The sequence below is a fragment of the Rhincodon typus genome, chromosome 29, assembly GCF_021869965.1.
Source record: "Rhincodon typus isolate 14 chromosome 29, sRhiTyp1.1, whole genome shotgun sequence".
Taxonomy (NCBI): domain Eukaryota; kingdom Metazoa; phylum Chordata; class Chondrichthyes; order Orectolobiformes; family Rhincodontidae; genus Rhincodon; species Rhincodon typus.
Genome location: NC_063360.1, coordinates 32,070,140 through 32,083,469, shown reverse-complemented (window position 1 = coordinate 32,083,469; position 13,330 = coordinate 32,070,140). Strand labels below are relative to the sequence as shown.

The 13,330-nt window shown below is 44.7% G+C and overlaps 1 protein-coding gene across 1 annotated transcript in view; it reads left to right on the top strand.

Moving 5' to 3' along the window:
- Positions 1 to 13,330, top strand: part of LOC109937945 (CUGBP Elav-like family member 4) — a 447,062-nt gene that overhangs the window by 417,284 nt on the left and 16,448 nt on the right. Inside the window, exon 7 of the mRNA XM_048614051.1 lies at positions 10,405 to 10,552. Within this exon, the coding sequence (XP_048470008.1) occupies positions 10,405 to 10,552 (148 nt within the window). The remainder of the gene's footprint in view (positions 1 to 10,404; positions 10,553 to 13,330) is intronic.

The following is a 13,330-nucleotide window of genomic DNA, read 5'->3' as shown; positions in this document are numbered from 1 at the left end:
GGCTGACGTTTGTTCTGAAAATTTTTTCTGAAGAAGGGTCTAGGCCCGAAACGTCAGCCTTCCTGCTTCTCTGATGCTGCTTGGCCTGCTGTGTTCATCCAGCTCTACACCTTGTTATCTCAGAATTTATTTAAACACTATAATTGAAATACAAACAAAAGAAAGCAGAATTTAGAATAACAACTATTGAAAAACTTAATGGACCAGATACAGCAACTTAACTAATTAACTGTTCCAATATAGTAACATCCCATAAACACACCCCTTGGCAAAAAGGTAAATTCAAACACAGATTCTTACAGGCAGGAGGGAACAATGTCCAGAGTAACTTCAGAGAAAGTTAGTTAGGAATCCTTTACTGAAGCTTGCGACTGTTCTGGTACACAAAACATCTTGTGGCTGCTACAGCTAAAAAAAACTAGAAACCCCTGAACTGGGAAAACTGGCCACTCCCCCTTCCGTTGTTAAACTGTTTTAGCTTTCTAGCTCCCTCGACTATTCAGCATCTCTGCCTTTACAACCTCTCCTCAAAAAAAAACCCAGGACAAAAATAACCTTTCAAAACTAACAGGATTCTCACAATTGGTATCCCAGGAACGAAGCAGATTAGAAACCGGAGAGGAGAGTTTGAAATAGTCAGGCATGGAGGTAATAAAAGCTCAGGCAAGAATTTCGGCAGCATATCAAATGAAGTGGAGCAGAGGAGACTTATGATCCTTGTTCACTTTGGGCCTCACTCCGAGGTTCCACACACACTGATCATAAGAACATAAGACAAGAGTTAGAATTCAGGCATTCAGCCTATTGGACAATGCCAAAGCATTGGCCCCTGGTTTCCCTGTGCAGGGACCTCAGAGGTTAGGGCACCAAAAATGATAATTAGTGGACGTATTGATTGTGATGTTCAGGAATTGGAAGTGGATGGTTTAAAAGTTTCCGTCCCACAAATTAATAAAGAAAAATGCCTTGCACCTAATTTGCATAAAATGTGTCAGTTAATATTTCCCTTGATGCTGAAACAGCAACAACAACGGATTTAGGATTGGTACCAATGGAGAAAGAAGGAAATCAAGAGATAATTTCACACAAGCATTCATGAGAATGTGGGACAATATAAGGATTGAAAATACTTGCCTAAAATTATTATCCTTTTAGACCAAGAGTACAAATTGATTCCTCACTCAGAAGGTTTAACGGGATTCTGGCACAGAGTCTGTCCCTGTTGCTCAGAAGGGAAAGGGGGAGAGGAAGAGAGCATTAGTCATTGGGGACTCCATAGCTAGGGGGACAGATAGGAGATTCTGTGGGAACGAGCGAGACTCGCGGTTGATGTGTTGCCTCCCAGGTGCCAGGGTCCGTGATGTCTCGGATCGTGTTTTCGGGATCCTTAAGGGGGAGGGGGAGCAGCCCCAAGTCGTGGTCTACATAGGCACCAACGACATAGGTAGGAAAAGGGATGGGGATGTAAGGCAGAAATTCAAGGAGCTGGGGTGGAAGCTTAGAGCTAGAACAAACAGAGTTGTTATCTCTAGTTTGTTACCCATGCCACGTGCTAGCGAGGCGAGGAATAGGGAGAGAGAGCAGTTGAACACATGGCTACAGGGATGGTGCAGGAGGGAGGGATTCAGATACCTGGATAATTGGGGCTCATTCTGGGGTAGGTGGGACCTCTACAAACGGGATGGTCTACACCTGAACCAGAGGGGTACCAATATCCTGGGGGGGAAATTTGCTAATGCTCTTCGGGAGGGTTTAAACTAATTCAGCAGGGGGATGGGAACCTGAATTGTAGCTCCAGTGTACAGGAGATTGAGAGTAGTGAGGTCATGAATAAGGTTTCAAGGTTGCAGGAGTGTACCGACAGGGAGGAAGGTGGTTTGAAGTGTGTCTACTTCAATGCCAGGAGCATCCGGAATAAGGTGGGTGAACTTGCAGCATGGGTTGGTACCTGGGACTTTGATGTTGTGGCCATTTCGGAGACATGGATAGAGCAGGGACAGGAATTGTTGTTGCAGGTTCCGGGGTTTAGATGTTTCAGTAAGATCAGGGAAGGTGGTAAAAGAGGGGGAGGTGTGGCATTGTTAGTCAAGGACAGTATTACGGTGGCAGAAAGGACGTTTGATGAGGACTTGTCTACTGAGGTAGTATGGGCTAAGGTTAGAAACAGGAAAGGAGAGGTCAACCTGTTGGGAGTTTTCTATAGGCCTCAGAAAAGTTCCAGAGATGTAGAGGAAAGGATTGCAAAGATGATTCTGAATAGGAGCGAAAGTAACAGGGTAGTTGTTTTGGGGGACTTTAACTTTCCAAATATTGACTAGAAACGCTATAGTTTGAGTACTTTAGATGGGTCAGTTTTTGTCCAATGTGTGCAGGAGGGTTTCCTGACACAGTATGTAGATAGGCCAACAAGAGGCGAGGCCACATTGGATTTGGTACTGGGTAATGAACCAGGCCAGGTGTTAGTTTTGGAGGTAGGTGAGAACTTTGGTGATAGTGACCACAATTCGGTTACGTTTACTTTAGCGATGGAAAGGCATAGGTATATACCGCAGGGCAAGAGTTACAGCTGGGGAAAAGGTAATTATGAGGCGATTAGGCAAGATTTAGGATGCATAGGATGGAGAAGGAAACTGCAGGAGCTGGGCACAATTGAAATGTGGAGCTTGTTCAAGGAACAGCTACTGCGTGTCCTTGATAAGTATGTACCTGTCAGGCAGGGAGGAAGTGGTAGAGTGAGGGAACAGTGGTTTACTAAAGAAGTTGAATCTCTTGTCAAGAGGAAGAAGGAGGCTTATGTAAAGATGAGGCGTGAAGGCTCAGTTAGGGCGCTTGAGAGTTACAAGTTAGCCAGGAAGGACCCAAAGAGAGAGCTAAGAAGAGCCAGGAGGGGACATGAGAAGTCTTTAGCAGATAGGATCAAGGAAAACCCTAAAGCTTTCTATAGGTATGTCAGGAATAAAAGAATGCCTGATAAGGAGGGAAGGTCTTATGAGGAGTAAGATTAGGGCCAGTCAAGGACAGTAATGGGAAGTTGTGCGTGGAGTCCGAAGAGATAGGAGAGGCGCTAAATGAATATTTCTCGTCAGTATTCACACAGGATAAAGATAACGTTGCCGAGGAGAATACTGAGATACAGGCTGTTAGACTAGACGGGATTGAGGTTCATAAGGAGGAGGTGTTAGCAATTCTGGAAAGTGTGAAAATAGATAAGTCCCCTGGGCCGGATGGGATTTATACTAGGATTCTCTGGGAAGCTTGGGAGGAGATTGCAGAGCCTTTGGCTTTGATCTTTATGTCGTCATTATCTACAGGAATAGTGCCAGAAGACTGGAGACTAGCAAATGTTGTCCCCTTGTTCAAGAAGGGGAGTAGAAACAACCCTGGTAATTATAGACCAGTGAGCCTTACTTCGGTTGTGGGTAAAGTGTTGGAAAGGATTATAAGAGATAGGATTTATAATCATCTAGAAAGGAATAATTTGATTAGGGATAGTCAACACGGTTTTGTGAAGGGTAGGTCGTGCCTCACAAACCTTATTGAGTTCTTTGAGAAGGTGACCAAACAGGTGGATGAGGGTAAAGCGGTTGCTGTGGTGTATATGGATTTCAGTAAAGCGTTTGATAAGGTTCCCCGTGGTAGGCTATTGCAGAAAATACGGAGGCATGGGATTGAGGGTGATTTAGCGGTTTGGATCAGAAATTGGATAGCTGTAAGAAGACAGAGGGTGGTGGTTGATGGGAAATGTTCATCCTGGAGTTCACTTACTAGTGGTGTACCTCAAGGATCTGTTTTGGGACCACTGCTGTTTGTCATTTTTATAAATGACCTGGATGAGGGCGTAGAAGGATGGGTTCGTAAATTTGTGGATGTCACTAAAGTCGGTGGAGTTGTGGATAGTGCGGAAGGATGTTGCAGGTTACAGAGGGACATAGATAAGCTGCAGAGCTGGGCTGAGAGGTGGCAAATGGAATTTAATGCAGAAAAGTGTGAGGTGATTCACTTTGGAAGGAGTAACAGGAATGCAGAGTACTGGGCTAATGGTAAGATTCTTGGTAGTGTGGATGAGCAGAGAGATCTCGGTGTCCATGTGCATAGATCCCTGAAAGTTGCCACCCAGGTTGATAGGGTTGTTAAGAAGGCTTATGGTGTGTTTGGTTTTAGTGGTAGAGGGATTGAGTTTCGGAGCCATGAGGTCATGTTGCAGCTGTACAAAACTCTGGTGCAGCCGCACTTGGAGTATTGCGTACAGTTCTGGTCACCGCATTATAGGAAGGATGTGGAAGCATTGGAAAGGGTGCAGAGGAGATTTACCAGGATGTTGCCTGGTATGGAGGGAAGGTCTTATGAGGAAAGGCTGAGGGACTTGAGGCTGTTTTCGTTAGAGAGAAGAAGGTTAAGAGGTGACTTAATAGAGACATACAAGATGATCAGAGGATTAGTTAGGGTGGACAGTGAGAGCCTTTTTCCTCGGATGGTGATGGCTAGCACGAGGGGACATAGCTTTAAATTGAGGGGTGATAGATATAGGACAGATGTCAGAGGTAGGTTCTTTACTCAGAGAGTAGTAAGGGCGTGGAATGCCCTGCCTGCAACAGTAGTAGACTCGCCAACTTTAAGGGCATTTAAATGGTCATTGGATAAACATATAGATGATAATGGAATAGTGTAGGTTAGATGGGCTTCAGATTGGTTTCACAGGTCGGTGCAACATCGAGGGCCGAAGGGCCTGTACTGCGCTGTAATGTTCTATGTTCTATGATTCTAGTTTATTTTAAGATGATTTCAGAAAATGGTTATAAATTTAAAATGTTTGCAAAGAAGTGAATTTTGTTTTGAAAAAAGGACAACAGTTGTTCTATCACTTCACTGCCAACAAGCAAATGCTTCACTAATATCTACAACTCCATTACTTTATTAACTATTGATGCACAATCACCCAAAGTGGTCAGTTCCTGTTGGTTGGTGGTCCCATTTTAGCCTTATTTTACCTTTTTAGCTTTATTTCTTATTTTCCTAACAATGTATATCTGTAAAGTAGTATAACTTTTGTCCTTATTTTCTCTCTTTTTTTGTATCTAAGGCTTGTACCCAGGTATTTGTTCCTAAGATGGCACTGTACACTTTTCACTGTACTGTGTACTCCTGTTCTTTTGTGACTTGAGTACACGTGACAATAAACCTAATTCTAATTTCCATTTCTAGTCATTATTTGATTCCCACTCCATGAGATCTCCTTCAAACATTTTGTCAGGATCTTCTTCCCCTCATTGTAGTACCAGTCTCTCACGAATTAGTCTGTTTACTGTATTGACAGGTCACACCGCCCTCTGCAGCTTCTTCTGAAAGCACAGTGCACAATTATAGTCTGGGCCATTTATTTAGTCTATTATTTGAATCCACCTGGAAAGCTGTTTGTCTCTTTCACTTTCTACAGGCACTTTCCATTTAGAAAAGACTCTTGGAGGCAATCTTCCAATGCCTTGTCTTCGTAAATGACAAACAGCAGTGTCTCTCACTTTGTCTGCTTTATCTCTGCCTTTTCTTTTCATCTTCTAGTTCAGCACTGGGTTTATGTTGGAAAGTCTGTAGCAGTCAGTTAATTTTTGTTGCAGGTCATAATTGGTAAGATGGTGTTTTCAAAAAGGTTTTGCTTTGTTCTGCACTGTGTATTAATACAATCAGGATTAGACCAACACTTGATGAAGAAAAACATTTATGTTTTCAGGAGAAGCGTGGAGAAATGGGGTTTGGCTTAGTAGGTGAAATATGAAATTCATATCAGCTGGGGTACAAAACATTTGCCTTTAACGTGCTGTGACTGTTATACGGAGGAACGTGTTTATGAGATACAAGTTGACTGCACAGAGCCAGTAACCCAAGAGATTTGAAAAGGGTGAGGACAGTCTAGAAAAAGATCTTCCACAATTGCCAAGAAGCCATTAATCAAACGCAAGGCACACTCCAATGAGCAACTGCACAACAATCCTTGACAAATATGGCATTGTATGTAATAGGAGAAAAGGTTCCAAATGAAGAGGGGAATGCAAGATTGTTTGTGATAATTCAAAATCATTGTAGCCTACGGACAGAAACAGGGAGTTATGCAACAGCAACAATATATTCATCATTGAATTTGGGCAAGATTGTCCACTTTTCTTACATTTTTCTTTCATGTGGCTTTCATTGCTCCAGTTACCTTATTCCCAGAGCTGACAATCATTGCAGCAACTACATGGATGTTCTGTCTTTGTCAAATGCAGGAGTGTACTTCAGGTGCTGAAGGCAAGCATCTGCACTCGAAATGTTGTATGCATGCAAGATGCCATTACTTGTGAGCAGTGGTTAAGAAATAGGTCTAATTCTGTGTTGCAGTTCAGGATCCAGACTTTGTAAAACTAGTTCCACATGAACTTAGTAAAGACACACATGGCATCGCCACACTGTCAGGTGCTTTTTGCAGATAAAAGGTGAGTACAGCAGGACTAATTGAATTCATGGAATGATGGAATCCTTACAGTGTGGAAACCAGTGATTTGGCTCATTGAGTCAACACTACCCCTCTGAAGCTCATCCCAGACCCAACCCTCATCCCTGTAACCCTGCATTTCCCATGGCTAAGCCACCTAGCCTACATGTCCCTGGACCCTATGGGGCAATTCAGCATGACCAATCCACCTAACTGGCACATCTTTGGACTGTTGGAGGAAACCGGAGCACCTGAAGGAAACCCACATAGACAGTCACGCAAGGGTGGAATTGAACCCAGGTCCCTGGCACTGTGAGGCAGCAGTGCCAGGCACTGAGCTACTGTGCCACCCACCCCCCCCTCAATTGGTGCAGAATTGGTGCAGTCTTGGTTGGCCAAAGGGCCTGTTCTTGTGTCTGTACTGTTCTTTGTTCTTTTGAGAACCAACACTTAAGCTCAACACTACACTACCTGCCTCACATTCTGTCCTGCTTTTAACAATTCCTGTGAACGTTAAACCATTTTATTATGATAAAGACACCATATAGATGCAAGCTGTTATGAAGAGTCTTTGTTCCTTCTTCTCTATTTCATGATTTTCTCAATGCTTTTTTGTTTAGTTAATAAACTTTCATTTGAAACAATTCCCGAAAATCTTTGAAGAAATCAAGCTTTTTATTTATTCTCCCACAGAAATGTGGGTGCCAATGTCTGGGCCAGCATTGGTTACCCATTCCCTATTACCCTTGGGAAGTTAGCAGTGAGCCACTTCCTTGAAGTACTGCAGTTCCTGTAGTGTCAATGCCATTGGGAAGGGAGTTGCAGGATTTTGACCCAGCGACAGTGAAGGAACATGATATAGTTCCAAATCAGGATGAGATGTGGCTTGGAGGGGAACTTGCAGGTTGTGGTGTTACTATGAATCTGCAGGGTTACCTGCTGTCCTTTTAAGTTCCTATGTATTTGCTGCCTATGTCCTTCTAGGTGTTAGAGGTCTCAGGTTTGGAAGGTACTGCCTAAGGAGCCTTGGTGTTACTGAGAGTCAGTGGTGGAGGGAGTGGACGCTAGTGGATGTGGTGCCAATCAACTGGGCTGCTTTGTCACAGATGGCATCATGGTTACCAGTGATGGAGGAGTGAATGTTTGAAATGGTGGATGGTCTACTTTGTCCTGGATGATGTTGGGCTTCTTGAATGTAGTTGGAGCTGCACTCATCCAGCCAATGCTTATCCTCAACTGCTGTGTATCTTTTTTTCTCTCTCTCCAGGCTTCCTTCATATTCTCTGATCACCTTGTCAACACATTTTGGCAGATTTTTTGACAGCTGCCAGTGGATATGACTTGCTGTCCAGGGAGATAACAGAGAGCTGCAGGATCTTATCCTGCAGCTTCAGAAGAGAAGGAATAGAGGTGGGGCAGGATGTAATGAACATGTACAGCAACACTTGTGACGCATGAGCATCACTGGCTGAGCCAACATTTATTGCCTGTCCCTAGTTGCCCTTGAGAAGGTGGTGGTGAGCTGCCTTCTTGAACCAATGCAGTCCATGTGCTGTAGATTGACCCACAATGCCCTTGGGGAGGAAATTCCGGGATTTTAACCCAGAGACAGCAAAGGAATGGCAATGTATTTCCAAGTCACGTTGGTGAGTGGCTTGGAGGGAACTTGCAAGTGATGGTGTTCCCATATATCTGCTGCCCTTGTCCTTCTAGATGGAAGTGGTCGTAGGTTTGGAAGATGCTGTCTGAAGATCTTTGGTGAATTTCTGCAGTGCATCTTGTAGATGGTACACACTGCTGCTACTGTGCGTCAGTGGTGGAGGGATTGGAAGCCTGTGGGTGTAGTGCCAATCAAGCGGGCTGCTTTGTCCTAAAGAGTTGCCACAAACAAGAGTAAATCTCTTTAATGCACATCACTTACATCACTGGCTAATAGTTTTGTGAATGACGTCAGTGGGCCCCCGCTGAGTGGTGACACCCCCAAGTGTATATCCATATGAGGATGAAAGTCAGCTTATCATGTTGGACATAAAAAAAGCTAAAAGTTAATGAGAATGTGACACAAACCCCTGACAAAGACTATAATAGACCAAACAGGATCTCCAGCAATAGCCCCTAAAAACACCAACTGCAGGACAAAAGGATGGCTTGTGTTTACTGCTCCAACAAATATTTCAATGCACTTCATATAGAATTAGGATTGGACATTTTATCAGTTGATATCCTGCATTTTAACCAGTCATGCGGGTTAAACAGCACTTTTTTTCCATCATCCTTCTCCAATATCTTTGTCACCAAGAAAGCAAAGTGAAAATAAAAAGTAAGCAGAATGTTTCATTTGCACAAGAACACTTGACATTTTTGTAGTTTTCACTTTTGTGCCACTTAAGAGGACTCTCTCTTCGGTTTTATTAATAGGTGTTTGTTTTTCCCTCTTTATTTTTTCATGTGGGCATGTTGCTCATCCCTCATTGCCACTCAAACAGAGTGGCTTACTCAGCCATTTCAGAGGGCAGCTAAGAGTCACCCATATTGCAGTGGGTCTGGAGTCATGTGTAAGGCCAGACCAGGTAAGGACAGCAGATTTGCTTCTCTGAAGAATATTATTGAGACAGATGGGTTTTTATGACAATAAGTGCTTCATAGCTGCTCCAACTGAGATTAGCTTTCAATTCCAGATGTTATTAATTGAATTTAAATTCCACCAGCTGTTGTGCTGGGATTTGAACCCATGTTCACAAGCAACATTCTGGGCTTTAGTTTCACTGGTCAGTGACCTTAGCACTGCACCACCATCTCCCCATGACACTGTGACTTTGACTCCAGCAGCATATTTTACCTGATGTGATAATGCTTACATTAAGTTAACAGGAGTTAGTTCATCCATCGAATGTGCAAGGGAGTGGGGAGAGGGTGGGTGAATAGCATTCCATGAATGGCTCCTTCGGAGGGCCAGAATGGGCACGATGGAAAAATGGCCTTCCTTTCAATTGTAACAATTCTACGATCCTGTCATTCTAAGGGTTGTTTGTTTCTGCTGCAGAGTACTTTCCTGAAGTTCGCTTGCAATTTTGTCCTGGGAGGTTAATTTTCAACTCACAGGCTCACCAGGACAATCTTGCAAGCTTGGCGACCCCGTATAGAGTAAGTTAGTTTGAACAGCAGCGATCAGTCTTGGCAACCTTTCTGTGCATACTGAGTTCCCACCCTGAGCATTAACCGATGGCATGGTATTGTGGGAGCTTGACTGGTGTATTAACTTCTGCTCAATGCATCAGTCTCAATGTCTCAATAGCACGAGCCTGCCTGTTTTGCAGTCTTGTTCAGAAGCACTACCAACAAAGAATACTGGAAACAGTCTGCAGGTCAGGGAGCGTCCGTGGAGAGAGCAACAGAGGTCATTTTTTGATGAAGGGGAAAGGAGAGGGTAGATCTCTGACAGGGTGGAAGAGAGGGGAGATTGAAAAGGATAGTGTTGGAAGACAAAAGGCAGTGGTGATGGAAAATTTGAAGTAACAGAAGATGGATCTCGAGGAGGTGCGATTGAGGTATTTTGAGGTAAATGTCAATACCCTATTTCAAGCCGAGTCACAGAAATATTCGTCTTTGTCTAGATAGTCTCCTGGATACCTGAGTGCACAAATCAGCCAATTTTCCAGCACTTATCCTTCCTCAGCTTGTTAGCAAAGTCGTTCACTGCCTCAATCAGAAATACAAAAACAGATGTGATTTAAAAATGGAGAAGGGAAGCGATCGCGGGGCTTGGGATCACAGCAGGGGTGCAGCTTAACTTGTTCGCTCCTTTGCAAAGAGCTAGCACAAAGACGACGGGTGAAATGGCATCCTTCACGGCTGTGTGGTTGTGTGGATAGTGGGATCGTTCCTGGAGAAACCAAGCTTGGGCTGAAGTTGATTATTTTTTTCTTTTCTCTCTGCAGCTGATGCAGCAACAAGCAGCTATCATGGCAGCCACCACACACACTGGATACCTGAACCCCACCGCTGCCTTCCCCACTGCACAGATGCACCACATGGCTGCGATCAACCTGAACGGACTGGCAGCTGCGCCACTCACACCCACATCAGGTAAGGCCCCCCTATTCGCCTTGGCAGTATACCTGAGGGCAAGAGCCTGTTCACTTGGTCTAACCCCATCCCCACCTGCCCGAAATGCTCTGGTCCCCTCGCATGGGAGGGAAAGGCCAGTCAGCCAATGTATAAAGGACCACCCCCCCACAGCCCTTTCATGCCAGCCGCCCCACGTAACACCAGATAAAATATAGACGTGACCAGCATTACCTCTCAGCTATGCAAGCATCCGGAATGTTCCAGACAGTGCAATAAACAAGCTGCACATGTGTACCACTTGCTACAGGACATGCATCTGCATTGGTAACCTTAAAGGGACCACGCAGAGCAAAACAGAGACCATATACAACTAAATTTATATAGCACATGACAGGCACACATGCAGTCATGCACACACATGCGCGTGCGGGCGCACACATACACACACACACACACACACACACACACACACACACAGAGGCTTATGCACACATACACATGGGCACACTCAGAGTCACGAACAGACACACACACACACACATGCTCTCACACACACGAGCTCATGCACACATACACACACACACAGGCCCATGCATACACACAGGCACACATAAACACACACACGTACACACACAGAGTCACAGACAGACACATACACATGTACACAAACAGGCGTAAACACAGGCACATGCGCTTGTACATGCAAACACCTATCTCTGTCTCAGATACACTCAATGACTTGGGCTACACAGCTCTCTGTGCAATGAGTTCCACAGATTCATCACGCCCTAATTGAGGAAATTCATCATCTCAGTTCCAAAGGGTCGTCCCTTCACTCAGAGGCCATGTCCTCGGGTCTTAGTCTCTCCTACTAGTGGAAATATCTTCTCCATATCCATTCTATTCAGGCCTTTCAGTGTTCTGTACATTTCAACGATATCTCCCCATATCCTTCAAAACTCCACTGTTCATATGACAAACCCTCCAACCTCGGGATCATTCTTGAAAACCTCCTGTGGACCCTGTCAAAGGCCAGTGCATCCTTCCTTAGAAATGGGGCTGAAAACTGCTCACAATATTCCAAATGCATGGGTCTGAGTAGAACCTTACACAGCCTCAGCAGTTCACCTTTGCTGCTGTATTCTAGTCCTCTTCAAATGAACGCTAACGTTGCATTTGTCTTCCTAACTGCCAACTGAACCTATATGTTAATCACAATAGAATCCTGAACTAGGACTCCCAAGTCCATCTGTCGTTCAGATTTCTGAAGACTTTCCCCATTTAGGAAATGGTCTATGTCTCTATTCTTCCTACCAAAGTACAGAACCTCACACTTTCCCACATTGCGTTCTATCTGCCACTTCTTTGCCCACTCTCCTAGCATGTCCAAGTCCTTCTGCAGCCTTCCTGCTTCAGACAGCTCACTGTTTGGTGGAAGGAGAATTTTGGGCACTGGGGAGAGAGCTGAGGGTTGTGGCTATCTGGATAACACTGCTTTCCCCTTGACTCTGCAGAAATGTAAAGAAACAATGCTACTTTGTCACTTAGAGTCATAGAGGTCTACAGCATGGAAACAGGCCCTGTCCCATCCAAGTACCTGTCCAAATGTTTCTTAAATGACGAAATTGTACTCGCCACCACCACTACCTCTGGCAGCTCATTCCAGACACTCACCACCCTCTGTGTGAAAAAATTACTCCCCTGGACCCTTTTGTATCTCTCCCCTCTTCCCTTAAACCTATGCTGTCTAGTTTTAGACTCCCCTACCATGGGGAAACGTTGTTGGCTATCTATCTTATCTGTGCCTCTCATGATTTCATAGACCTCTGTAAGATCACCCCTCAGTTCTCCAGGGAAATAAATCCCAGCCTATCCAACCCCTTCTTGTAACTCAAACCTTCCAGTCCAGGTAGCATCCTAGAAAATTTTTTCTGCACTCTTTCTGGTTTAATAATATCCTTTCTATAGTAGGGTGACCAGAACTGCATGCATTACTCCAAATGTGGCCTCAGCAACATCTTGTACAGCTGCAACAAGACATCCCAACTCCTCTACTCAATGCTCTGACCAATGAAAACAGCATGCCTGTAAGATTCTTTAAGAGCTGCTACTTTGGCTGTTCTATCCTTGGTCAAAATAGGCCTGAATTGTTCATGTGAGGAGCTTTCTAGCTGCCTAACCGTTCTGTAAATGAAACTATATAAATAAAAAGGATTGTTGTTGGTACATTTCGTCCACCAACACCTCAAAACTGCGTCGGCCTCCTAGCATAAGACTGCAGTTTGCATTCTGTAAATAGATCTCACTGGAGGCAGGCAGAGCACAGGCCAGCTTGAGGAAGGCCCCCAGGAAAACGGCAGCAGCGGGGAGTAGGGAAGATGGCTGCGTAGGAGTAAAAGGGGGGTCCTTTTCAGTGTCACAGCACCATTTTCAGAACTACGAGCAGTGTGTGTGCTAAAAGTTCATTGGTTGGGGGGAAGCGGGGTTAGATGGGGAGGAGTTGGGTGTTTCAAAATAAGCTGTCACCCTGCAGCTCCTACTCCACAACATGACATTGTGAATAACCTCTTCAAGCACATGCTCAGTGGGGTTGAAAGCACTGACCTCCAGATTGCTCTGTGGACTGAATTCTGGGAACTCCTTTCAGAGCCTACTCTCCATGATAGCCCCTCCCCCCACATTCAGGCATCAGCTAACTGGCTCAGCTCTTTCACCCACCCCCTCGATCACCCACCATTTGCCTGTTCTGTACTCACTACCTGCCCCTCACTCACCATTTGCCTGTTCTCTACTCAC